Source organism: Oryx dammah, unplaced genomic scaffold (genome assembly GCF_014754425.2).
Source record: "Oryx dammah isolate SB20612 unplaced genomic scaffold, SCBI_Odam_1.1 HiC_scaffold_27, whole genome shotgun sequence".
Lineage (NCBI taxonomy): Eukaryota > Metazoa > Chordata > Mammalia > Artiodactyla > Bovidae > Oryx > Oryx dammah.
Window position 1 is genome coordinate 129,597,616 of NW_024070211.1, and position 26,216 is coordinate 129,623,831.

At 36.7% G+C, this 26,216-nt stretch overlaps 1 protein-coding gene across 3 annotated transcripts in view; it reads left to right on the top strand.

Annotated features, from left to right (window-relative positions):
- The window catches only part of PMS1 (PMS1 homolog 1, mismatch repair system component), a 110,842-nt gene extending 86,518 nt beyond the window's left edge, over positions 1-24,324 (top strand). Inside the window, exons 7-13 of one of the 3 annotated variants that reach the window (XM_040227803.1) lie at positions 853-975; positions 1,925-2,068; positions 2,245-3,128; positions 14,464-14,949; positions 18,268-18,398; positions 23,120-23,280; positions 23,917-24,324. In XM_040227803.1, the coding sequence (XP_040083737.1) occupies positions 853-975; positions 1,925-2,068; positions 2,245-3,128; positions 14,464-14,949; positions 18,268-18,398; positions 23,120-23,280; positions 23,917-24,081 (2,094 nt within the window). In that variant the 3' untranslated portion in view covers positions 24,082-24,324. The remainder of the gene's footprint in view (positions 1-852; positions 976-1,924; positions 2,069-2,244; positions 3,129-14,463; positions 14,950-18,267; positions 18,399-23,119; positions 23,281-23,916) is intronic. The other 2 variants (XR_005718904.1, XM_040227804.1) reach the window with 2 other exon arrangements.
- The last annotated feature ends 1,892 nt before the right edge of the window (positions 24,325-26,216 follow it).

Below are 26,216 nucleotides of genomic sequence, written 5' to 3' on the forward strand. Positions count from 1 at the left end.
ACTATTACTGTTTCTTAACAGGTTAATTAAACATCTGATTCCAGTTGTTTCAGATAAGAGATGATTATAGGCCTGTATTTTGAATAATTTGACCAAGATCATATTAGTAGTGCAGCCAGAGTTTAAACCATTTCAGTCTGGCTCTATCCTGTATTCCTAACAGTTCTTTGTATTATCTCTAAAAGTAGGAGCATTTTCCTTGCTTTCTGTTCACTAAATCTCTCTCCCTTCTCACTGGTATTTTTTTCTAGGATCCTTCTTTATTTTACCCCTCCTTTTCATACATTTGTGAAATAGTTCTCTAAACAAAAATGAAGATAAAGTACAACATTGCAATGTTTCAGAGAGTAAAAGATCTTTTTTTCCCTCAGTAATGAAAAACTAGTCAGATTGACTTCATGGCATACTCAAAATAAAGATAGAAACAGCTACTTCTTTACAGAAAATGGTGCCTGAAAAGAAAAGGATAAACAGCCAGAGTAAAGTTACAATATAAGGAAAGAAAATTTTTTGAAAATAGTAGGAAATAGGGTTGAGCAGAGAGCAGCAGTATTTATACTGTATGTCCTATGACAAAAAGATATGTATTCATGAAACTTTAATGAATGCCAGTTTTCCCTTAAAATTTCAAGAAGGGAGAGTTAGCTGAGAACACCAATTTAACATGCTTCAGTAATTTAAGTTTAATGCTCATGACTTGGTTATCAAGGAGTATATGGCTCTTCAGACCTTAAAATGAAAATCCATTTGTTAATTTTGTTTATACCTTTAAATGTGTATAACCAGATCCATGGACTCATGTTTACTGTTGACATTGCATATCAATACTATAATTATTTATTACAATTATAGATTTTTCTAAGTGGATTTCTTCCAAAGCATGATGCAGACCACTCCTGCACAAGTCTTTCAACCCCAGAAAGGAGTTTCATCTTTATAAACAGTCGACCAGTACACCAAAAAGATATATTGAAGGTAATCTTTTTAAGAAAAAAGTAATTTGTCAGCTTCTTATAAGGACTACTTGTAAGAATTTGTTCTAAAATAAGGAAAAGGAAAAATAGATATAGTATGGCACTTCCCTAGTGGCTCAGATGACTAAGAATCTGCCTGCAATGTAGGAGACCTGGGGTCAGTCCCTGGGTTAGGAAGATCCTCTGTAGTAGGGAATGGTTACCCACTCCAGTATTCTTGCCTGGAGGATTCCATGGACAGAGGAGCCTGGCAGGCTACAAAAAGTCAGACACAACTGAACAACTGACACTTCACTTTCACTTTTCACCTTACATATGACTCTTCACAACAATTCTGTGGTGAATTATTATCCTTATTTATAGTGAAGAAGGTCTTCTCTTGTGGCTCAGCTGCTAAAGAATCTACCTGCAGTGCGGGAGACCTGGGTTGGGAAGATCCCTGGGTTGGGAAGATCTCCTGGAGAAGGGAAAGGCCACCCACTCCAGTATTCTGGCCTGGAGAGTTCCATGGACTGTATAGTCCTAGGGTTTGCAAAGAGTCAGACATGACTGAGGGACTTTCACTTTTACTTTCATAGTGAAGAAACTGAATGTTAGTGACTACCTTAGACCACATAGCCAGGAAGTAACAGAATTTGAATTTGAACTCAGAATTTTGAAAACATCCATGACACTATGATCTTTTCCATGAAGTCAGTTGCATTGGATGCATGCTTGCACTTCATGTTATGTAAATTCAAAGCCTCTAAATGAGTATTAGTATTTAGATACTACTTTTCCTAATAAGCAGTTACATCCACTCAGTTTCTCAGTTGAATATGCTTCTTTTGGTGGTATTTTAAGGATAATATTACTTAAATAATGCTATCTTTATTTATAAATACTTTAAAGAATAATAATACTTTAGTATATTTCTGTCATTTTTTTGTCTTCATTACATGTATTTCTAGCTAATCCGACATTATTACAATCTGAAATGTCTAAAGGAATCTACTCGTTTGTATCCCATTTTCTTTCTGAAAATTGACGTTCCAACAGCTGATGTAGATGTGAATTTAACACCTGATAAAAGTCAAGTGTTGTTACAGAATAAGGTAACCTTTTTCAGATAATTTTTTGTATTATACTGTTTATAAACTTAGCTATTTTCATATGAAAAAGATTTACTTTTCTGTAAATCTTTTTACTTTTTCTGTAAATCTACTTTTCTGTAGATTTTTTAATGTTAGTCTCATAATTTCCCCTAATGCTTGTTAATTTGTATTTTTAGGAATCTGTTTTAATCGCTCTTGAAAATCTGATGACGACTCGTTATGGATCACTACCTAGTACAAATTCTTATGAAAGTAATAAAACAGATGTTTCCTCAGCTGACATGGTTGTTAGTAAAACAACAGAAACAGATGTGCTTCTTACTAAGATGGAAACATCTGGAAATAATTATCCAAATGTTGATACTTCAGCCATTCCTTTCCAAAATGATGTGCGTAATGATACATCTGGGGAAAACACTAATTATTGTTTAAATCATCAGGTACATATTGGTGACCATTATGGCGATCATTTTAATAGTGAAAATTCTAGCATTGATAAGAATGATGGGAATACATTTAAAGAAACCCCAAAGAATAATTCATCATGTGAGGACAGCCAAGAGGAGAATAGTGAAACTTGTTCTGTGGATTCTGTTGGGCAAACCCAATCAGAAAATGGCAGTGAAGGCCATAGAGATGAGAGTGGGGGAAATGAAGAAGGAGCAGTTCCTGAGAAGTCTTTGGAAATTTGTGTAGATGACTGGAGCAAGGGAAATATACTTAATTCTAGAGGAGAAAACATTGAACCTGTGAAAATTTTAGTGCCTCAGAAAAGTTTAGTGAGTAATGTAAGTAGTAATAATACAAGTCCTGAACAAAAGAATCTCTGTGAAAGTTCCTGTAACAAAAAATCAAATGTGGTAGATAACAAATCTGGACAGCTTACAGCTTATGATTTAATTAGCAGTCGAGTAATCAAGAAACCCATGTCAGCAAGCGCCCTTTTTGTTCAAGATCATCGTGCTCAGTTTCTCACAGAAAATTCCAAGACCAGTTTGGAAGAGGCAACAGTACAGATTGAAGAACTGTGGAAGACATTGAGTGAAGAGGAGAAGCTGAAGTAAGTTTCCAGAGCTTTCATGTGACCTGAATGTTCAGATATTTCCATTCTATATGACTCACTGGGTTGAAAAAGCTCCTTTTTCTTATTATTTATGGAAAAGCAGAATGGGAAATACCTTGTGGCTTGTCCTAGAGTACCTTTTTGGCATCACTTTTTGGGGGGTTAATTTAGAGATTTTTACTTTTTTTTTTTTTTTTTTTTTTGCTTTTTTTAAAATTAATTTTTCTTTTTTTATATAAAAAAGCTACTTTCTGGTTTAAGTTTGTAATTAAAAGTTTTACATTCTACCATTTTCTTCTATTTCTTTTTTATACTAATCTTCCTATTACAGGACTTTTTAAAACTTTTCTATTAGAACAGGTTTCTTTTTTAAGATCTTGACTATTCCCTTTTTAAATTGCTCTTTAAAACATGTAACAATATAAAAAATATAACATTGTTGCAGATTTAATTTAATGATCTTAATACTCTTCCTAGTCAGTATAACTCAAAAGACTTTCTTCTAAAATCTTTTATTTATTGGCAACTTATAAACTATGGTGGGTTTGGAGGAGTAGGTTAATAGGTGGTTTGATCTCTTATTTAAAAACTACATATTATTTGCCATTTTTAGATCAAATGATCTGAATAAATGCAAAAAAATATGATGGTTGTTTCTAGTTGACTGAAGGCACTTGGTATAATCACAGGATATTATGTTTTGAGTGATTTAGCTCACCAAAAAATGAAAGAGTGCAATTATAGTTCCAATTACATATTATTACCTAAGGTATCTCAGTACTATGTCAGACATCTGGGAAAACTTTTAAATGTAACTGGTCATCCAGAGTTTATATTTGATGATAAACTACATGGATATTTGACAAATTGTTTTTTCTTTTTTTATTAGCTTATTCAGTCTTATAAAAACACTATCAATATTAAAGTAATAAAGATCACTATTAACACCAATAGGCAAAACCTCTATAATTTAACGTCTGCTGCTGCTACTGCTGCTAAGTCACTTCAGTCGTGTCCGACTCTGTGCGACCCCATAGATGGCAGCCCACCAGGCTCCCCCATCCCTGGGATTCTCCAGACAAGGCCAGTGGAGTGGGTTGCCATTTCCTTCTCCAGTGCATGAAAGTGAAAAGTGAAAGTGAAGGCACTCAGTCATGCCCAACTCTTAGCTTCTACCTTTTTCTTTTTTTTTAGTGGGGATGGTGATTGTGTTTTTTCTTTTAAGATATTTATGTATGATATATATATGTTTTAATATGTACCTATAAAAGATAAACATATTCTTTTAATTAATTATTTAAGCTTTTATTCTGTATGAAGATATAGTCAGTTAGTGAACAATGCTTTGATAGTTTCAGGTGAACAGCAAAGCAATTCAGCCATATATACACATGTATCCCTTCTCTCCCAGACTCCCCTCCCATCCAGGCTGCCACATAACATTGAGTAGAGTTTCATTTGCTATACAGTAGGTCCTTGATGGTTAAAATAACTCTTATTTTAAGTAGAGCCATAATACAATTGTCATCACTTTCTAAAATATTAATTTCTTAATCTTCAGTGTTCAAATTTCTAATTATTTCATAAGTGTCAAATTTTAAAAGTTATGTCAAGATGCAAATGAAGGCCACACTATGATTATTATTATTATTTTTAGTTTTAAAATGACACATTCAATTTAAAGATGAGAGCATTTAAGTTTTAATACAGCAAGCCCATGAAAATTGAATGGCATTGATCAGGAAGTGATGAATTGAGAGTTGTCTAAGAATAGGGGGAAAAAAGGCATAGATGTTCCCAGTTCTCATGGAAGTAGGTACAGTGCAGCAGCTCAAGGTAGCTCTTCCCTTTCAGCCTCAAAACAGCAGGTATTACCCCAGTCTCAGCGTTGTTTCTCCTTGCAGGCCCCAAGGTGTTACGATAACAAGGGTTATCATTAATAGACCTCATCTAAAAACGATCAGGCAGCATTCTGGAATTCAAAGTTTTCTCTGTCTTATTGCCGTAAGGTAAACAGAAGAGCGTTGTTGAAGACCTCTGAAGCTACACCTGGGTTCAAACCTCCATTCCTCTCTTTTCTAGCATTATGTAAAAATGTGTGCACAGTATCTTTTGGGTTGTTGTGAGGATTAAATAAGATATATTATGTGTTGTAAATCACTAGCACATAGTAAATAATGTTCATGATGTTAATCAGAGTTTTTAATCTGTGAAAAGGAAATTTCTCTCTTGTGATTGACATTATTTTTCATTTGCTTATTCAAGATTAAATTTAATTCGGAGGTCAGAAATAGAAACCTGTGGAGAAAATTTAGGTTTCTTGGGATCAGAGAGCTTACTACATGTCACAGAAAGCTCTGTTAGAATCATCCAGAGCCAGAGTCTGATGATCATGGCAGACCAGGTTGACAATCATGATAAGTGAAAAGTTAGAGCAAAAATGTTTAACACTCAAGAATTGCATTAACTACCATTTCTCTTCTAGTCTTTATCTTAGAATTCTTTTCCATGGTCTTAAGTTCTACAAGGAGTGCTGAGGAATATGAGAGCAGTCTCCTACAGATAATCAGTCCTTCCATCTATTCTTCCTTTTCTTTTCTTTTTTCTCTTGTTTCCAGTTTTTTTCCCCATCCTCCTTCCTCCCTTTTTTCTTTCTTCCTTCCTTTCCTCTCCTCTCCTGTCTTTTCTTTCCTTATTTCTTTCAATTAGGAAATACTTAGGCTTCCCTGCTGGCTCAGACGGTACATCGTCTGTCTACAATGCAGGAGACCCTGGTTCAGTCCCTGGATTGGGACGATCCCCTGGAGAAGGAAATGGCAGTGCACTCCAGGTCTCTTGCCTGGAAAATCACATGGATGGAGGAGCGTGGTAGGCTATAGTCCATGGGTCGCAGAGTCGGACACGACTGAGCAACTTCACTTTAAGAAAATACTGAGAATATTCTGTGTACAAGGCTGGTGTACTCTAGCTAATCATTTCAGATACAATGATAAATAATAAATAGAACATACTTTCACTAATAAAAGTACAATCTTAAAGAAATGAGTTATGAAAACACTTAGCAGTTAGGCTTAATCATATCTATAGGACAGGAGATACTTCCTGAATAGAAATTGATCAGGATAGTATAGAGAATTTTCTGTGTAGTAGGAACAGCACATAAGAATGCCCAGAAGCTAGAAGGAAGACAGTGTTATTGAGGAATGGAAAGATGCCCTTTATGACAGGAATGTATTATACCACAGGGGAGTGTGGTAAAGAAGGGCTTCCCTGGTGGCTCAGCCAGTAAAGAATCCATCTGCTATGCAGAAGACCCGGGTTCAGTCCCTGGGATGGGAAGATCCCCTGGAGAAGGGAACGGTTACCAAAAACAAAGATCGTGGGATCCAGTCAGGTCAGATCATGGAAGGTTTGAAGAGTTTTGAATAAGACCTAGGGTCAGGGTTTTCTACCAACAGCTTAAGCTTAGGATAAACTTTACAGTAGAAGGTTCCTACATTTAAAATTTTTTACCTTTCTGGATTCCTTTCCCCCACCCCACCCCACCCCACCTTGCTTTCATCTCTTTTCCTCTAGTGTATTAGAAAACCCTTTGTCCTCCTACTAGTATCTCAGTCAGTTGACTTGAACTTTTGTTTGTAGTAGCCATGAATATATTTCTACTTAGAAGAACTAAGAATAATACTGTAATTGGGATAATATTAAAAATGGTAAATAAACTTTGTAATTACATGTAATCTTGAGATAGAGTCACTTGAGTTGGTTAGTGATAAATCAGAATTCATGTTTCTCATTTAAGTTACTAAATCCCTTAATGACATAAAGTCAAAGATAACATCTGTTTTTACTTAATATTTACTTAATATTCCTTTGGATATAACTTTTTATATTTCCCAAGGAACTAATTAAATTGACTTCTTGAATAAATCAAAAGATTAGTATCGTGTGAAAAGTTGCACATTGTAGTTATTTACAAATGGTAACCTTCATCTTGAACTCACCCCACTGTGGGAGAAAATTTTGAATTTGAATGTCCCGGAGCTAAAAACACTTATTTATAGTACTAATTGAAGGTAAACTGTATTGAAAACTTTGTGCATTGTAACTTAGAATTTCAGATTCTAAGTGGAAATGGAAGAAAATAACATTAATAATTATGAATATGGCCTGCCTAGTCAGCAACTATGAGAAGCATTTTTCGTTTACCTAGTTTACAGTGAAATAAAGTCTTTTTAACGTTCTTATTCAGCTAATATTTATTTATTCAGCAAATATGTACTGAGTACAAACTACACGATGTGCATGTTTCTTGTGTTTAGTCTCACTTTCTACATTTAATACCATTCTCCCAATAGTATTATTTTTATTTTCTAATACATACCTATTCAAATTTCTCCTTTAAAATGTATGTATATTACCTACAATATAACTCAACAGTTTCTTAAGAGTTTTAAAGCTCAGAATTACATTCTCTAGTCTGCATTTAAAAATGCATTTAAAAATCTTTTTAGCAAGGTTTCTTAAATAATTACCAATCTTTAATCAACTGAGTGCCTCATTCATTATAAGATAGGTGTTTCTTGATAGAAAATAATGATACCATATATTTATTATCATTTACTAAGTTCCAGTAAATGATAGGCTTCCCTGGTTCAGATGGTAAAGCCTCTGCCTGCAATGCGGGAGACCTGGGTTCGATCCCTGGGTTGGGAAGATCCCCTGGAGAAGGAAATGGCTACTCACTCCAGTACTCTTGCCTGGAAAATCCCATGGATGGAGGAGCCTGATAGGCTACAGTCCATGGGGTCGCAAAGAGTTGGACATGACTGAGCGACTTCACTTCACTAGGTTCCAGGAACTATTCTAAGTACCTAAAACATTTCAACTCATTTTATTCCTCACATGAAAGTTATGAAGTGTTTAAGATGTATATTATCTAGATATTACAGATGAGCCTACTGAAGCACAGGAAAGTTAATTCATTGTGTAGAGCTGCTAAATGGCAAAGGCAGGCCAGGCAGTCTGTCTCTAAGGTCTCTGCTCTTAGCCAGTACAATTTGCTGAATACAAATAGCGGTTTTTAGTTCTAGATTTATATTAGAATCACCCATGGAGCTCTCTAAAAACACTACTACCCAAACTCAGCCGAAGTATGGAGAATTGTCAACTCTTGAGAGTGAGACCAGTAGAAAAGGGATGATGTAACCACTATACAAGACTATTTTTGGCCCTAGAAGTTCATTTTATCCCTGTTATTATTAATCAAAATAGAAAAGACCTTTTAACTTTTTAACCCAGTATAATTTTAAAAGGTCCCTTATCTTGGACCTTTGTGTTCAGTTTATTTGAGCTTCTTTTTTTTTTTTTTTATTGCTAACTCTAAAATGAGAAATAGGAACTGGAAAAATTAACATTTAGCCATAAAACTAAATTATAAATTTATAAATTTAATTATAGATTTTTTTATTTTGAGCATTACTATTAGACTTACCTTGATTTTATTAGTATATAATTACTAGGGCTTCCATAGTGGCTCAATGGTAAAGAATCCCCCTGCACAATGCAGGAGAAGTGGCTTTGATCCCTGGGCCAGGAAGAGCCCCAGGAGAAGGGAATGGCAGCCCACTCCACTGTTCTCCCCTGGGGAATCCTATGTTCAGAGGAGCCTGGTAGGGTCGCAAGAGTAGGACATGACTTAGTGACTAAACAACAATATAATTACTAAATATGTAAGTTTTGTTGTGCTCAGAGCATCGTTTCTTCTCTGTTGATGTTACACCACATATTTAAGGAATTCTTCAGATCTGCAGTTGACTCCTTAATGTTTTATTTAATTCTTTCCTCACCCGCCCCCCTTTTTAGTTTCCTGTACATTAAATGGTTTTTAGAACTGGGTAAAATTTAGCTGCTGTGAAGTGCATAGATCTGAACTATATGTAGACAGTTCAGTGCGTTTTCATGTGTGCACACCGATGAAACCACCACTACAAACAAAGTACAGAACACCTCCTTCAGCCCAGAAGGTTTCTTTACTGTTACCTACAAGCCAGTCACCACTTGCAGCCACTATTTTGATTTCTGTCACATTAGTTTGGTTTTGCCAGTACTTGAACTTCTTATATATAAAATCATAATGATATGGACTCCTTTGTGTCCAGCTTCCCCCAAGAAAATGTTTCTGAGGTTTTCATTCAAGTCTGTTGAATGTATCCATATACTGTATTCTTTTTAATCGATAAATAGTACTCAGTTGTGTAAGTATACCACAATTTGTCTTCTTAGTCTCCAGCTGATGAAAATTGTGTTCTTTCCAGATTCTGGATATTATGAATTAAGTTGGGTTGTTTAGTTTCCAAATACTTGGAGTTTTTCTATTCTGAATATCATATTGCTGTGCTGTTTGTGGTGAGTGCTTAGTCATGTCTTACTCTCTCTGACCTCTTGGACGGTAGCCTGCCAGGCTCCTCCATCCGTGGGATTTTCCAGGCAAGAATACCGGAGTGAGTTGCCATTTCCTACTTAAGGGGATCTTCCTGACCCAGGAATTGAACCCACGTCTTTTTTGTCTCCTGCATTGGCAGGCAGATTTGTTAACCACCGTACCACTTGGGAAGCCCACTAATTTCTAATTAATTTTATCATGGACAGGTAAAATGCTCTCAGATTTAAATCTTTTGAAATTTACTGAGAATCAAGCCCAGCAGCATATCTTGAAGAATGGACATCTAAAAAGAATCTGAATTCTATAGTTAGATGTACTGTGCTAAAGTGACAAGACAGTTTGTTCAGTTCAGTTCAGTTGCTTAGTCATGTCCGACACTTTGCAGCCCTATGAATCGCAGCACACTAGGCCTCCCTGTCCATCACCAACTCCCAGAGTTCACTTAAACTCATGAGTGTCGAGTCAGTGATGCCATCCAGCCATCTCATCCTCTGTCGTCCCCTTCTCCTCCTGCCCCCAATCCCTCCCAGCATCAGGGTCTTTTCCAATGAGTCAACTCTTTGCATGAGGTGGCCAAAGTATTGGAGTTTCAGCTTTAGCATCAGTCCTTCCATTGAACACCCAGGACTGATCTCCTTCAGGATGGACTGGTTGGATCTCCTTGCAGTCCAAGGGACTCTCAAGAGTCTTCTCCAACACCACAGTTCAAAAGCATCAATTCTTCGGCGCTCAGCTTTCTTCACAGTCCAACTCTCGCATCCATACATGACCACTACATGAATATAATTTCATATCTAATTTTAAATTTCTTCACTGGCTTTGCCAGATTTTTTGCTTTGGGGAATATATTATACATCCTTAATTTATCATAATCTACCTGAGTCCAGCCATAGCTTTGACTATGTAGACCATTGTCAGCAATGTGATGTCACTTCTTTTTAATACACTGAGTAGGTTTGTCATAGCTTTTCTTCCAAGGGACAAGCGTCTTTGAATTTAATAGCTGCAGTCACTGTCTGCAGTGATTTTGGAGCCCAAGAGAATAAAATCTGCCACTGTTTCCACTTTTTTGCTATATGTTTGCCATGAAGTGATGGGACAGGATGCCATGATCTTCGTTTTTTGAACATTGAGTTTTTAAGCTTATCCACTCTGCTCTGTCATCCTCATCAAGAGGCTTGATAGTTCCTCTTCATGTTTTGCCATATGGGTGGTGGTATCTGCAGATCTGAGGTTGTTGATATTTCTTCTGGCAGTCTTGATTCCAGCTTGTGATTCATTCAGCCCAGAGTACATGATGTACTCTGCATAGAACGTAAATAAAAAGGGTGACAACATACAGCCTCAATGTACTCCTTTCCCAATTTGGAACCAGTCCATTATTCCATATCCAGTTCTAAATGTTGCTTCTTGACCTGCATATAGGTTTCTCAGGAGGTAGGTAAGGTGGTCAGGTATTCCCATCTCTTCAAGAATTTTCCACAGTTTGTTGTGATCCACACAGTCAAAGACTTTAGCATAATCAATGAAGCAGATGTTTTTCTGGAATTCTCTTGCTTTCTCTGGATGTCGGCAATTTCATCTCTGGTTCCTCTGCCTTTTCTAAATCCAGCCTGTACATCTGGAAGTTCTTGGTTCACCTACTGTTGAAGCCTAGCTTGAAGGATTTTGAGCATTACTTTGCGAGCATGTGAAATGAGCACAGTTGTACAGTAGTTTGAACATTCTTTGGTATTGCCTTTTCCTTTGGGATTGGAATGAAAACTGACCTTTTCCAGTCTTGTGGCCATTGCTGAGTTTTCCAAATTTGCTGGTATATTGAGCAGCATATTCACAGTATCATCTTTTAGGATTTGAAATAGCTCAGCTGAAATTGCATCATCTAGCTTTGTTCGTAGTGATGCTTCCTAAGGCCCACTTGATTTCACACTCCAGGATGTCTAGCTCTAGATGAGTGATCACATCAGCATGGTTATTTGGGTCATGAAGATCTTTTTTGTATAGTTCTGTATATTCTTGCCACCTCTTCTTAATATCTTCTGCTTCTGTTAGGTCCATACCATTTCTGTCCTTTATTGAGCCCATCTTTGCATGAAATGTTCCCTTGGTATCTAATTTTCTTGAAGAGATCTGTGGTGTTTCCCATTCTATTGTTTTCTTCTATTTCTTTGCATTGTTCATTTAAGAAATCTTTATTTTAATCTCTCCTTGCTGTTCTCTTGCAGAGACTTCCCTGGTGGCTCAGACGGTTAAGCGTCTGTCTACAATGCAGGAGACCTGGGTTCGATCCCTGGGTCGGGAAGATCCCCTGGAGAAGGAAATGGCAATCCACTCCAGGACTATTGTCTGGAAAATCCCATGGACAGAGGAGCCTGGTAGGCTATAGTCCATGGGGTCGCAAAGAGTCAGACACGACTGAGTGATGTGACTTCACTTGCTATTCTCTGAAACTCTACATTCAGCTGGGTATATCTTTCCCTTTCTCTTTGCCTTTCACTTCTTTTCTCGGCTGTTTGTAAGTAAGGGCTCCTCAAACAACTGCTTTCCTTTTTTGCATTTCTTTTTCTTTGGGATGGTTTTAGTCACTGCCTCCTCTACAATGTTATGAACCTCCATCCACAGTTCCTCAGGCATTCTGTTAGATCTAATCCCTTGAATCTATTTGTCACTTCCACTGTATAATCATAAGGCATTTGACTTAGGTCATCCCTGAATGATCTAGTGGTTTTCCCTCCTTTCTTCAATTTAAGTCTGAATTTTGCAATAAGGAGGTCATGATCCGAGCCACAGTCAGCTTCTAGTCTTGATTTTGCTGACTGTATAGAGCTTTTCTGTCTTGTTGCAAAGAACATAGTCAGTCTTTTTTCAGTATTGACCATCTGGGGATGTCCATGTGTAGAGTTGTCTGTTGTGTTGTTGGAAAAGGGTGTTTGCTATGACCAGTGTGTTCTCTTGGTAAACCTCTGTTAGCCTTTGCCCTGCTTGATTTTGTACTCCAAAGCCAAACTTGCCTGTTACTCCAGGCATCTCTTGACTTCCTGCTTTTGCTTTCTAGTTCCCTATTATGAAAAGGACTTTTTTTTTTTTTTGGTGTTCTAGAGGGTCTTGTAGGTCTTCATAGAACTGTTCAACTTCTGCACTTCTGCTTCTTTGGCATTAGTGGTTTGGGCATAGACTTGGAGTACTGTGATGCTGAATTGTGTGCTTTGGAAATGAACTAAGATCATTTTGTCATTTTTGACATTGCACTCAAATACTACTGCATTTTGAGCTCTTTTGTTGACTCTGAGGGCTACTCCATTTCTTCTCAGGGATTCTTGGCCACAGTAGTAGACACAATGGTCATCTGAATTAAATTCACCTATTCCTGTTCATTTTTGTTCACTGATTCCTAAAATGCCGATGTTTACTCTTCCCATCTCCTGCTTGTGAAAGTCTGAATAATGTCCGACTCTGTGACCCCATGGACTATACGGTTAGTGAAATTCTCCAGGCCAGAATACTGGAGTGGCTAGCCTTTCCCTTATCCAGGGGATCTTCCCAACCCAGGAATCGAACCCAGGTCTCCAACCCAGGTCTCCCACATTGCAGGCAGATTCTTTACCAGCTGAGCTACTAGGGAAGCCCTAGTTGACCATGTGCAATTTGCCCTGATTGATTGACCTAACATTCCAAATACCTATGCAGTCTTTACAGCATCAGAGTTTACTTTCACCAACAGACACATCTACAGTGGAGCATTGTTTCTGCTTTGGTCCAGCCTCTTTATTCTTTCTGGAACTATTTCTTCCCTCTTCTGCAGTAGCATATTAGACACCTACCGACCTGGAGGGCTCATCATCTGGTGTTACATCTTTTTGCCTTTTCATACTGTTCATGGGGTTATCAAGGCAAGAATACTGAAGTGGTTTGCCATTCCCTTCTCCAGTGAACCATGTTTTGTCATAACTCTCTATCATGATCCGTCTGTCAAAAACCCATTAAAAATTTCTGTTTGAAATTCAAACATCTGTATCATCTTGAAGATGGTTTTTACTGTTCATTTTTTCTTTCCCATAACTCACATTGTCCTGTTTTATTGCTTGAGTGTTACCTTTTGCTTGTATAATGGACATTTTTGATGATATGTTGGAGAAACCCTGGGTTCTATTATCTTCTGAAAAGTATTGGGTTTTGTTCTACCACACAGTTAAGTTACTGACAGGTCCCCTGGAGCTTGGGGAGGCTTTGTTTTATGACTTTAAATTTTGCTGTTAGTCTTAGGGCAACTTCCTGAGTTCTATAATATAGTTGTGTGTTTTTTCCCTAAGAAGTAGCCCTTCTCCAATTTTAATTGAAAGCACAAACTGTTCTCCGAGTCATCTGATTATGTGAAACTTAAGCTCCAAACTCTTCTTTCTTTTGCAGCACACAGCTGTTGAAATCTCTGTTTAGTTCATTTAGGGTCTAGTGCTTACTTTCCTCTAGATTCTCACACGTAGGATTTTCTGAGATTTTCTTCCTCGATTTCCAGTTGTTTTCGAAGCAGGGTGTTCTATGCTCTGATGACTCAGTCTATTGTGAGTTCAGCTTTCTGACCGAAGTCTTGCTATTCTCCCATGATGCTGGGGACTGCATCTGGTTCAAAGTGGTATAAATGTGGATCTCTTGAAGGGTTGAATCCATTCCAAATTCTCTTGCTTTTCTATACTCTTCAGTGCCTGTATTAAATAGTTGATTTCTTTATTTTGTTCACAGCTTATCATGGTTATATATTGGTGGGTTAATGCAATATGAGCCCCTTTGCATTACTGTGCCATGCCACCTCTTTATTTTTTATAACGTTTACTTCAGATGGTTAATATATTTCTCATTATGGCTTTATTAGATCATTTTTATATTTATTCATAGGTATGAAGAGAAAGCTACTAAAGACTTGGAAAGATACAATAAGCAAATCAAGAGAGCCATCGAACAAGAGTCACAAGTATCATTAAAAGATGGCAAAAAAAGGATGAAACCCACCAGTGTTTGGAATTTAGCACAGAAGCACAAGTTGAAAACCTCACTATCGAATCAGCCAAAACTTGATGAGCTCTTTCAGGCCCAAATTGAAAGAAAACAGAACCAAAACATTAAAATAGTTCAGATTCCCTTCTCTATGGAAAACTTAAAAAAGAATTTTGATCCACAGAAGAAATTTGACTTAGAAGAAAAGGACGAATTTTGCTTGATCCACAATCTCAAGTTTCCTGACGCTTGGCTAATTACATCCAAAACAGAAATAATGTTGTTAAATCCATATAGAGTGGAAGAAGCTCTGCTATTTAAAAGACTTCTTGAGAATCACAAACTTCCTGCAGAGCCACTGGAAAAACCAATTATATTAACAGAGAGGTATGGTGAAGTAATATTTTTTTTTACCCTTAAAAACATTTACTAATTGAAATTGAAGGTGAAAAGTTGAATTTCCTAGTATGGAAAAGTGGTATTTATTTAAAGAAATTGTATAATTTGATTTCTAATATTTAGTAGAATTAATTGCTTTTAAATAATTTTAGAATATTCTAGATTACTTCTGCACTTAATAAATAGCAAGCTCAGTCCCCGACCACCCAAACGTTAGTAACTTCCCCAGGGTAATTCTGACATTGGATTGCCATGGCACTTCTTTTGTTGTCTTTGTTTTAGCATTTCAAACATAGACCAACATAGAGTTATACAGTGCTTGCCTTTATCAATAGTTATCAAGGTTTTCCCACATTTCCTCTGTCTGTCTTTGATATTTATATATGCACATGTATGTTTTTCCTTTTGCTAAAGGATTTAGAATGATTCCTACCTAAAAGAGTTTTCAGTGTATTGCTAAACTGGCCATTTTCTTACCTAGCTACAATGCCTTTTTTCATACCCTATACAATACTAATTCATTGGGATTGTCTCAAAATGTATTTTTGTATATTTTGGATTATTAAGTTTAATTTACATGTAACCCAGGTCCAGCCACTACATTTTGTTATGTATTTTAAATCTTTTCTAATATCATACCGTTAACTTATTGTGGATACTTAGTCACTTATTAGTTAGACTATCCCATTGTCTGTATTTGTCTGTCTGTTTCCTTGTGTGTTTAACTTGTTTTTCCCTCCCATTTTTAAATGGATATTAGTTCGGGAGGATTGAATAGATAACTTTCTGGTAAGACTGCTTAATGGGTGATGCTATGTGCTTCATATTTCATCACATCAAAAGGCACTCATCACTGGGTTCAGGGAAGCCTGGTGTGCTGCAGTCCATGGAGTCGGAGAGTCAGAAACGACTGAGCGACTGAACTGAAATGAGCTACTGACAACCTGACATTCCACCTTAAAGTTCCCGGTTAACTTTTCCAAAGTGGTTTTATCCACAGATGACTATTGCTTGCACTTATATTATTATAGAATATAAATGGAGTATTTCCTGTTCATATCCTACATGAACAAATTGTTTTCTCTTAAAACAAATAGCTATTAACTAAAATACTAACATTTCACTTTAATATACTTAATATTTCTTTTTTTAGCCTTACATAGGTAGAAGAAGTTATGATAAAGGAGGTAACCTAAAATTTAAAAAATGTGAGTTTGTTTTATAGGACAAAGTTCTGTATCAGAACATACAGAAATAAATCAAAACTCATTTTAAAAATGTATTCAAACTCTTGTGTTACAGACACTTCCTCCAGAAAGAAAAACAGGGCTAGAAACAGAAAAACATTTGCTAAAGCTGTCTTTGAGTATAAAATTTCAAATACACTCTAGCTCTTTTTAAGGGAAGAGAGAGAAAAGTACTGTCAAATTACTGTTAATTAAGCCTAAGGGTGTATTAATTTTTTAAAATTCTTCCTTTGACAATTTCCTAAGCCAGCTTAAAGAGAATACTGCAGTAGTAATCACAGTAACTAAAGTCCAATGTCTTTTACAGTATTCTCTTTAAACTGGCTTAGGAAATTGTGAAAGGAAGAATTTAAAAGAATTAATATACCCTTAGGTTTAATTTAAACAGTTATGAAATTTGTGCTTTTGTACAAAATCAGTACTTTTCTCTCTCTTCCCTTTAAAAGAGCTAGAGTGTATTTCAAATTTTATACTCAATTGCTTTTCTAAATGATGTTTATAAATTTTCATTTATATCAAAAATTTTTTTGTGCTTGTACAAATTACAGGTTTTTAAAAATATTTTTCTTTATGATATTTTTATAATACATTAAAAGTATTAAAATATATGACATAGATTAAAAATTACATTAAAATTATTATTTGGGTCCATACAGCCTGAGAATAATCTTTCATATTTGAATAGCAACAAAGCTTCATTCAAAATTCTTTTCCCCTTTCTTCTGAAATGTGACATCCTCATCATAGTAAGTTTTTAAAAACTGAGTCATAAATAGGATAATTATGTGTTGGACTGTTTTTGCATCAGATTCTAATGCAGGTTGTATAGTTTATCTCTCAGCAGAATAGAGATCTATGAAATACAAAGTAAGAGCTCAATAATAATAACAAAAGTGGCTAATATGTATCGCTCTCTTACTGTATGATAGGAACTTCACTAAGGTTTTTGCTTCACGATCCTGTCTCACAATAACCTAATGAGAGGTATCCACATTTTAATAAGGAAACAAGTACAGAAACGTCAAGTAACTTACCAGGGTTCATACAGTCAGTATATAAATGGAGTATGTAAGATTCCAGTCTTGGCAGTAACTCTGGATCCTGCACCACTGCTTTCTACACTGTATCATCATCACCACCACTGCCACCACTGCTGGCTTGCAGAGTGATCTTCTGAATATCGGGTTGCACCAGACAGAGCACCCCTACTATCTATATAGTTATAGATAGTTCTTCTCTCTGTGGTATCTGCTCTCGTCAACCTTTCAGAGATGATAAGCAGAGACATTATCCATTTGCTTTTTCGAGGAGTTCAGGATTTTAATGAACAAGTAGCAGCTTATCATCTTGCACCAGATAGAATGTAGAATAGTGCCTTACACACCTACCATATGGTGGGTGTCAACAGACACATTATTGTGAATAACATGTTATGAAGCACCCTGAGCAGGCCTAAAACCAACGTGAAAGGTTAATTTCTGCCCTAGATAATCTTTCATCACCTCAAAGTTTGTTTAATGCTTTTACCACTCAGAACCATGTCATAGGCCACCTTTAGCAAACACATCATGCCTATAGTATACCGGACAAATCTCTCCAGAGTCCTGAATTATTAAATTTTTAAGTTCCTGGGAGAAAAGGTTACTTGCTTATCATCTTCTTATTGAAGAAGCCTTGACTAATGACAGAATATTATGCAAGGTGGACTGCATCAATAACTTGACACTATATTGTGCCGTGGCATTATTTATAAGTAAAGTTTTCATTTGTATTATATCGAAAGAGCACTTTTTAAATTTCACATTTAGTTTGTAAAGTTGTAGAAGATAGAAACTGGGTTTTGTCTGTTCTTCCTTTCTGTACACTGTATGTGGTAGGTCTATGAAGTATTAAGCAAATATAAAAGCAGTAGAGCTTCTCACAGGGCTCCTTACACCGTTGTATTTTGGTTACTGATAATAACACTTTTTAAAGGGCCTTCAGATTAACTTTTTTCCATAAATTCTCTTATTTCACTTTAAATATTTAAGAAGTTAAAGGGCCATAATTTCTTTTTCAGTCTTTTTAATGGATCCCATTATTTAGAGATTTTACATAAAATGACAGCAGATGACCAAAGGTACAGTGGATCAATTTACCTGTCCGATCCTCGGCTTACAGCAAATGGTTTCAAGATAAAATTGATACCAGGTATGATACTGTGGTTTAATATTTCCTGAGTTGGAAAAATAAATCTTGTTCTAGAAGTTACTTTCGGGTTTCATAATTTACAGATATGATGGTATGTTTTTGTCTCACCACAAGTATGGTGTCAGCTGTATAAAAACAGTGTATTTCCAAAAGGTCACTTCTGCCTAAAACAAGCAAGTTTGGCATCTCTTTCAGTCCATTGCTTTGTGTTAGATATAGCATTTCCATAACTAACAACTATAGTTTTTGCCATCCTTTGTCACAACATGCATACTACCTGCTGTGTCTAACTGAATTATTAAATACTTCTTAGCTGATGAAGCAGAAACAAACATGTAGAATACTGGAATCAGCTAACAAAATTGGACATCTCTTTTTCTTTTCTAAAATGATTTACTTGTTTTCCCAGTGAGATGTCTAACATCAACAGTCTTACTGCTTGGAGAGTGAATGATTTGCTCCCATGGCTTTGCTATCGGTTCAGTTCAGTCGCTGAGTCGTGTCCAACTCTTTGCAACCCATGGACTGCAGCACACCAGGCTTCCCTGTCCATCAGCAACTTCCAGAGTTTACTCAAGCTCTTGTCCATCGAGTCTGTGGTGCCATCCAACCATCTCATCCTCTGTCATCCCCTTCTCCTCCTGCCCTCAATCTTTCCCAGCATCAGGGTCTTTTTCAGTGAATCAGTTCTTCATATCAGGTGGCCAAAGTACTGGAGTTTCAGCTTCAGCATCAGTCCTTCCAATGAATATTCAGGACTGGTTTCCTTTAGGATTGACTGGTTTGATCTCCTTGCAGCCCAAGAGACTCTCAAGAGTCTTCTCCAACACCACATTTCAAAAGCATCAATTCTTCGGCGTTCAGCTTTCTTTATGGTCCAGGCTTTGCTATAAAGCCTGTTATAATACTGTTTGTTTACTATGGAAGTTCACCAGGTAAGGAGAAAAGGGAAAATTCATCTGGCTAGGAGACTTCAGTTTTCCTGGCTGGCCCTTTCTCTGTTCTTTCATAGTTTCCATACTTAACTGCCTCTGCCCTATCTACCCCTGCGTCCCAGGTGGCGCTAGTGGCAAGGAAAGTGAAAGTGAAGTCACTCAGTCATGTCCGACTCTTTGTGACCCCGTGGACTGTAGCCTACCAAGCTCCTCTGTCCATGGGATACTCCAGGCAAGAATACTGGAGTGGGTTGCCATTTCCTTCTCCAGGGGATCTTCCCGACCCAGGGATCGAACCCGGGTTTCCCGCATTGGAGGTAGATGCTTTAACCTCTGAGCCACCAGGGAAGCCCAACCCATCTGCAAATGCAGGCCAGTCTTGTCCTGTTACTTTGCCTTCTGTCTGGTATCAAGCACAAAGGTTCCAGGACGAGTGATTCCACTGTCCCCTGGCCCACTCGCCCCTAAACTTCCCATGGGCAAAGTGTAGATAAACAAAACAATGTAGAAAAATTTTAAAGGAATGATTTACTGAGACATGAAGAGAAAATAAGTAAAAATGATATACAAAACCATGAAATAGGATATATACAGAAAATGCTTTGGTGTTCCATACTTTAATTTTATTGACTCACAGTTTTAAGAAAACCTACTCAGAACTTATTACCCCCTACCTCAATCCTGGATATTTAGATTTGGATAGTTCAAGTGCCAGATCTGCCATTTAAATACATGTTGTAGGGAAAATCAGTTGGCCTCAATGTTTCTGCATCAGTAGCAGCTAATAATTATTACATGCATGGCATTAGTCTATAAGTATTACATGTATTAATTCATTTGATCTTTCTAAAGGTCTATGGTTCAGTTACTATGCACATTTTTTACAGTTAGAAAAATCAAGGCAGGAGAAGTTTGGTTTGCTTAAGTATACAGAATTAATGATGATAGAACCAGGATATGAACCCAAGCAATCTGCGTTTAAAACCTAGCTCTTAATTTATGTTTATTTCCTATTAAAATTTATATATTTACTTCATGAAGGTCAGTTAGCATAGTACATGCCACTGGTATGTGTTTAATGGTATGTGTTTAAATTTTCTCTTCTCTTCCCATTCTCCAGCACCTCCTCCCTTGTAGCTCAGTTGGTAAAGAATCTGCCTGCAGTGCAGGAGTCCCAGGTTCAATCCCTGCGTTGGGAAGATCCCCTAGAGAAGAAAATCGCAACCCACTCCAGTATCCTTGCCTGGAAAATCTCATGGACAGATGGAGCCTGGTGGGCTGCAGTCCATGGGGTCACAAAGAGTTGGGCACAACTGAGCGACTAACACTTCCACTCATTTTTTAGGTCCTCCTAGAAATCTTTTTCCTCAGGGCTTCTGACATTTAAAGATTTATTTGAAGTATAGAGTTTATAAGTATGTGTATAGCAAGATGTTTTTTTCTTAGTCTGTTTTCCTAAATACCTTTGTGGTATTGGTGGCAAGTACTTTTTTGTTTTTCATGAAAGATGTTATCACAACAATTTTTGTTTAAGTTAGGATAATTGGCCTGTCTGTTTCAGGAGCATGTTTGTTTTTGAGTTACCCAGTAAGTTTCTGTTTCAGGAACACATTCAGCTCTTAACTTGTAGACAGTGTTTTTAAAAGTCCTATAAATGCAGGGTACTTTGCATGGCACCAAAGATATAAAAATGAATAAGCTAGTCATCTGCAAGCTGACTTGAGTGGAATTTACTCAGGTTATCATCAGCATTGTTTCTCTTCTCTGTAATAGATCAAGGTAAAAATATTCATGTTTCCTTTCTTCATTTTTTTTAGCTGTTTTTTCCTTCATTATTTTTTGTCATTTTTTTAAAAAGACTTATTACTGAAGTCTTTTAGCAAGTTTTACTGTATTGGACTAACTTTTGGTCAGCAGTTTGCCAGTTGCCAGAAAACATCTTTGGATAAAAACAGTTGAGAAAGAGGAAGAATACATTTGGCTTTAAGGAAAAGGATTCTTAATGTGACCTTAAAGAAATATGATTGTTAATGAGAATAGCTTTTATTCTGTATCAGAGAGAATTACCCATTTTGGGAACTGCAAGCTTGTCAGACCACTTATTAAAGTATTTTCAGAAAATGGGGAAGCATTTCACAGAATTTTATGAAGACTTCTTGAGCGTGATTCCAAATGTCTCTTAAGTTTTCCTTATCTATATTCTGCAAACACAGAGATTAACATATTGTTCAGTTTCCTCATTTGTTCCCATATACTTTTTACCCGGGCTTCTCTGGTAACTCAGGATGGTAAAGAATCCATGTGCAATGAAGGAGACTTGGTTTCAATCCCTGGGTTGGGAAGATCCCCTAGAGGAGGGCATGGCAACCCACTCCAGTATTCTTGCCTGGAGAATCCCATGGACAGGAGAGCCTGGTGGGCTACAGTCCACGGGGTTGCAAAAAGTCAGACACAATTGAGCGGCTAAGCACACACAGCAATTTTTACCCATATCCACAAAATGTTCCTGCATTCAGGTAGTCAGTATTAAATGTTTCAGTCTAATCATACTGCAAATAACATAGAACTAGCAATAATGAAAAGTCTCTTGACTGATAAATTTTTTCTATCTGTATATATATAAAAAGATGTTTACTGGAATATTCTGCTACTTCCTCTTTGCCTATCTAATCCCTGTTTCAAGTCCCATTTCAGTTCGGTTGGTTGCTCAGACTCTCATTTTGTCTCCCTTTACCGAACTCGGTATTTTATCCCTGAACACTTGTTTATGTATCTTCTTATATTCTCCAGTTGTTTCCTGGGAGGAACATTAGGATGCCTGCTCTGTTTATTATACCACCAGTGCATCTGCCATTCAGGTCAAGGAACTAGTCTGTAAATGGCAGGTTAGGAATGGGTTCATCTCAGGACCTGAAACTCTTCAAGCTACATCACTCCTCTTTTAAAATTTTCCCTTTGATAGCTTATCCAACATTGGACTATCTCTTTTTCTTTACTTATAGGTAACATTTTGTGGTCTGCAATATTAAGAATACTGTTACACAGATAGAGCCAAAAAACCCAAATCTTTGCTGTTTTCTAAAAATCATAAAATGTGTTCTAAAGCTAAATTTGATGTTTGGGAAGTTCAAATAATAGATAGGTCAGATTTAAACATTATTCTAAAAACTAAACATTAGTATTTCATTTCCTCAAACTGCTAATATATTAATAAGTTACTATAGTGGTAATTATTTTGTAGCTTATGTGTATATTTATCAACACTTTGTGCACCTTAAACTTACACAGTGTTATGTGTCAAACATATCTAAATAAAGCTGGAAAAAAATAACTTACTATATTTTTATAATAACTTGTAAGATAAACTAATCTTCAAAATAATTCAGGCTTTTAGATATTAAATCAGTAGGATAGAATTTGAATAGCAACAGTTGCTAAAACATTTAAACCAGTTTTATTTTAATAAATATCTTGGGACTCCATTTTCTCTCCAAAGTAAAAAATGTTCTAAACAAATGTAGGGAACAGAACAATAATATCTGAGATTAAATGATATAAAGTACATGTGGTTTCTTTGAGCACTTATGACTTAATGTGAATGTGAAATCCTATGGGAAATTATTATTTGTTCTTCAGCTAGGGAACAAAACTTTTTCCGACAATATTAGATTCTAATGAATGTTCACCAAATATTTTAACAGTGATTTTGTTTTTCTTAGACATTTTCTGGAATACAGTTAAAACAAAATTTAACTATTTGTAGTTTTATATATATTTTTCTTTTAGGAGTTTCCATTGCTGAAAACTACTTGGAAATAGAAGGAATGGCTAATTGCCTTCCATTCTATGGAGTGATGGATTTAAAAGAAATCCTTAATGCTATATTAAACAGAAATGCAAAGGAAGTTTATGAATGTAGACCTCGAAAAGTGATAAGTTATTTAGAGGTATGTATTATTAGCTTATGTAGATTGGCTAGATTTTAAGGTACTTAACTCTTTCTTAAAAAAATAGTAAATGATTTTGAAATCCTATAAGGTTTGTTATCTGTTTACAAGAGGAGAAGCTGCTTAAATGTCACCTGGAGGAAACTTTCCCTAACCATACTCTCTTTATCACATGACTCAGTTTAATTTTGTGCAGTTACTTGCTGAAATTTTGTCTTTTAAAGAATTTATTTATTTTTAATTGGAGGATAATTGCTTTACAATGTTGTGTTGGTTTCTGCCATACATCGACATGAATGAGTCATAAGTATACATATACTCCCTCCCTCATAAGCCTCCCTCCCATTTCCCACCCCATTCCACCCCCCTAGGTTGTCTAGGTTATCTTTTTATCTTTCTGCTTCTCTGCACTAGAATGTCAGTTTCAGAAGAGCAAGGATGTTGCTTTTCTTGTTCTCTGCTGTATTTATAGAACCTACAACAGTGACTAGCACATAATTGTTGTTTAGTAAATATTTGTTGAGTGAGTGAGTAATTAAAGAACGTAATCAATTTTCTGTCTTCCAATTTGCCAGTAAAAAACCTGTTTTCTGCTTCATGTATATCTCAGTAAAATGTATGGCTTTCTCTCCACAGGGAGAAGCAGTACGTCTGTCTAGACAATTACCCATGTACTTATCAAAAGAGGACATCCACGATATTATCTACAGAATGAAGCACCAGTTTAGAAATGAAATTAAAGGGTGTGTTCATGGTCGCCCATTTTTTCATCATTTAACCCATCTTCCAGAAGCTACATAATTATGTTTAAGAAAATGTGTTACTGTTGAAGTCAATATGGTCATAAAATAATGAATCAGCTTTAAACTATCTGTGTATTATCATGTGTTAAATAGTTGTTTTGTAAATAAGGAATCACTGGCCTGTTTGTATATTGAAATTTTTTCAAAACTATAAAAAATTAATATAGACTATTAATTCATTTTATTATCAAGAACCAACCTTCATAATAACTATTGGTTATAAACTCTAAATTGAAAAATACTTAACTGTTCTTGGGTGTTTGATTTACTCAATCCAGTGAGTCAACTGTTCTCATCAGATGATTACTTTGGTCATCTGACTCAAAGGGCTGACTCATTGGAAAAGTCCCTGATGCTGGGGAAGATTGAGGGCAGAAGGAGAAGAGGGCATCAGAGGATGAGATGCCTGGATGTTTTCACCAATGCAGTGGACATGGACTTGGGCAAATTCAGGAGATGGTGAGGGACAGGGAGGCCTGGTGTGCTACAGTCCAAAGAGTCATGCCTGGATGACTGAATATCAACAACGTGGACTAAATTGTATCCTGCAAATTTTTCAGTTGAAGCCCTGACCCCACAGTGAGATGGCATTTGCAGATGAACCTTTTAAAGAGGCAGTTAGGTATAGTGAGGGTGGGGCTGGGGCACTCCTGGTGGGATTAGTGCCCTTTTAAGAAGAGATACCACAGAATTTGCTTATTCCCTGTTATCCTTTCACCAACATCCCAATTCCTATTCCAGCTGCTGAACAGAGAGAAAAAGTGGCCTTCTCTAATCCAGGAGTAGAGCTCTCACCACAAACCAATCATGTCAGCACCTTGACCTTAGACTTCTAGCCTCTAGAACTATGAGAAAATGCCTGTTGTGCTTTTAAAGCCCAGTCTATAGTATTTTGCTATGGCAGCCTGAACTAATACACTGGGTTCCATCCTATGCAGGGAAAAATAAAACATTTTGGCGTTTTTGACAGAAGTTATCAATCTTGTGTAAAGGAAAAGGGGAAAAGTAACGGGGTGGGGAAAAAGTAAGGAAATATAATTTAGAGAAAGAAGATAAAATGTAACTTCAAAAATCCTGTTATATACCTCTATTTGGGGGTAACAAATGAGAAGTTGCTGTCTCTTAAATGGAAATTATTGGGGTGTGGGATCAAAATTTGTCAGAACATGGGAAGATACAGGTTTTTAACAAAATTTAGATTTGAGTATTCATAGTGCATGTGTTCTTTGAAAACCAGATCCCACAGTTCAATTCAGTCGCTCAGTCGTGTCTGACTCTTTGCGACCCCATGGACTGCAGCACCCCAGGCCTCCCTGTCCATCACCAACTGCCAGAGTTTACTCAAACTCATGTCCATCGAATCAGTGATGCCATCCAACCATCTTATCCTTTGTCGTCCCCTTCTGCTTTCAATTGTTCCCAGCATCAGGGTCTTTTCAAATGAGTCAGCTCTTCACATCAGGTGGCCAAAGTATTGGAGTTTCACCTTCAACATCAGTCCTTCAAATGAATATTCAGGACTGATTTCCTTTAGGATGGACTGGTTGGATCTCCTTGCAGTCCAAGGGACTCTCAAGAGTCTTCTCCAACACCACAGTTCAAAAGCATCAATTCTTTGATGCTCAGCTTTCTTCACAGTCCAACTCTCACATCTATATGTGACCACTGGAAAAACCGTAGCCTTGACTAGACAGATTTGGCAAAGTAATATCTCTGCTTTTTACTATGCTATCTAGGTTGGTCATAACTTTCCTTGCAAGGAGTAAGCGTCTTTTAATTTCATGGCTGCAGTCACCATTTGCAGTGATTTTGGAGCCCAGAAAAATAAAGTCAGCCACTGTTTCCACTGTTTCCCCATCTGTTTCCCATGAAGTGATGGGACCAGATGCCATGATCTTCATTTTCTGAATGTTGAGCTTTAAGCCAACTTTTTCGCTCTCCTCTTTCACTTTCATCAAGAGGCTCTTTAGTTCCTCTTCACTTTCTGCCATAAGGGTGGTGTCATCTGCATATCTGAGGTTATTGATATTTCTCCCAGCAATCTTGATTCCAGCTTGTGCTTCATCTAGCCCAGCGTTTCTCATGATGTACTCTGCATATAAGTTAAATAAGCAGGGTGACAATATATAGCCT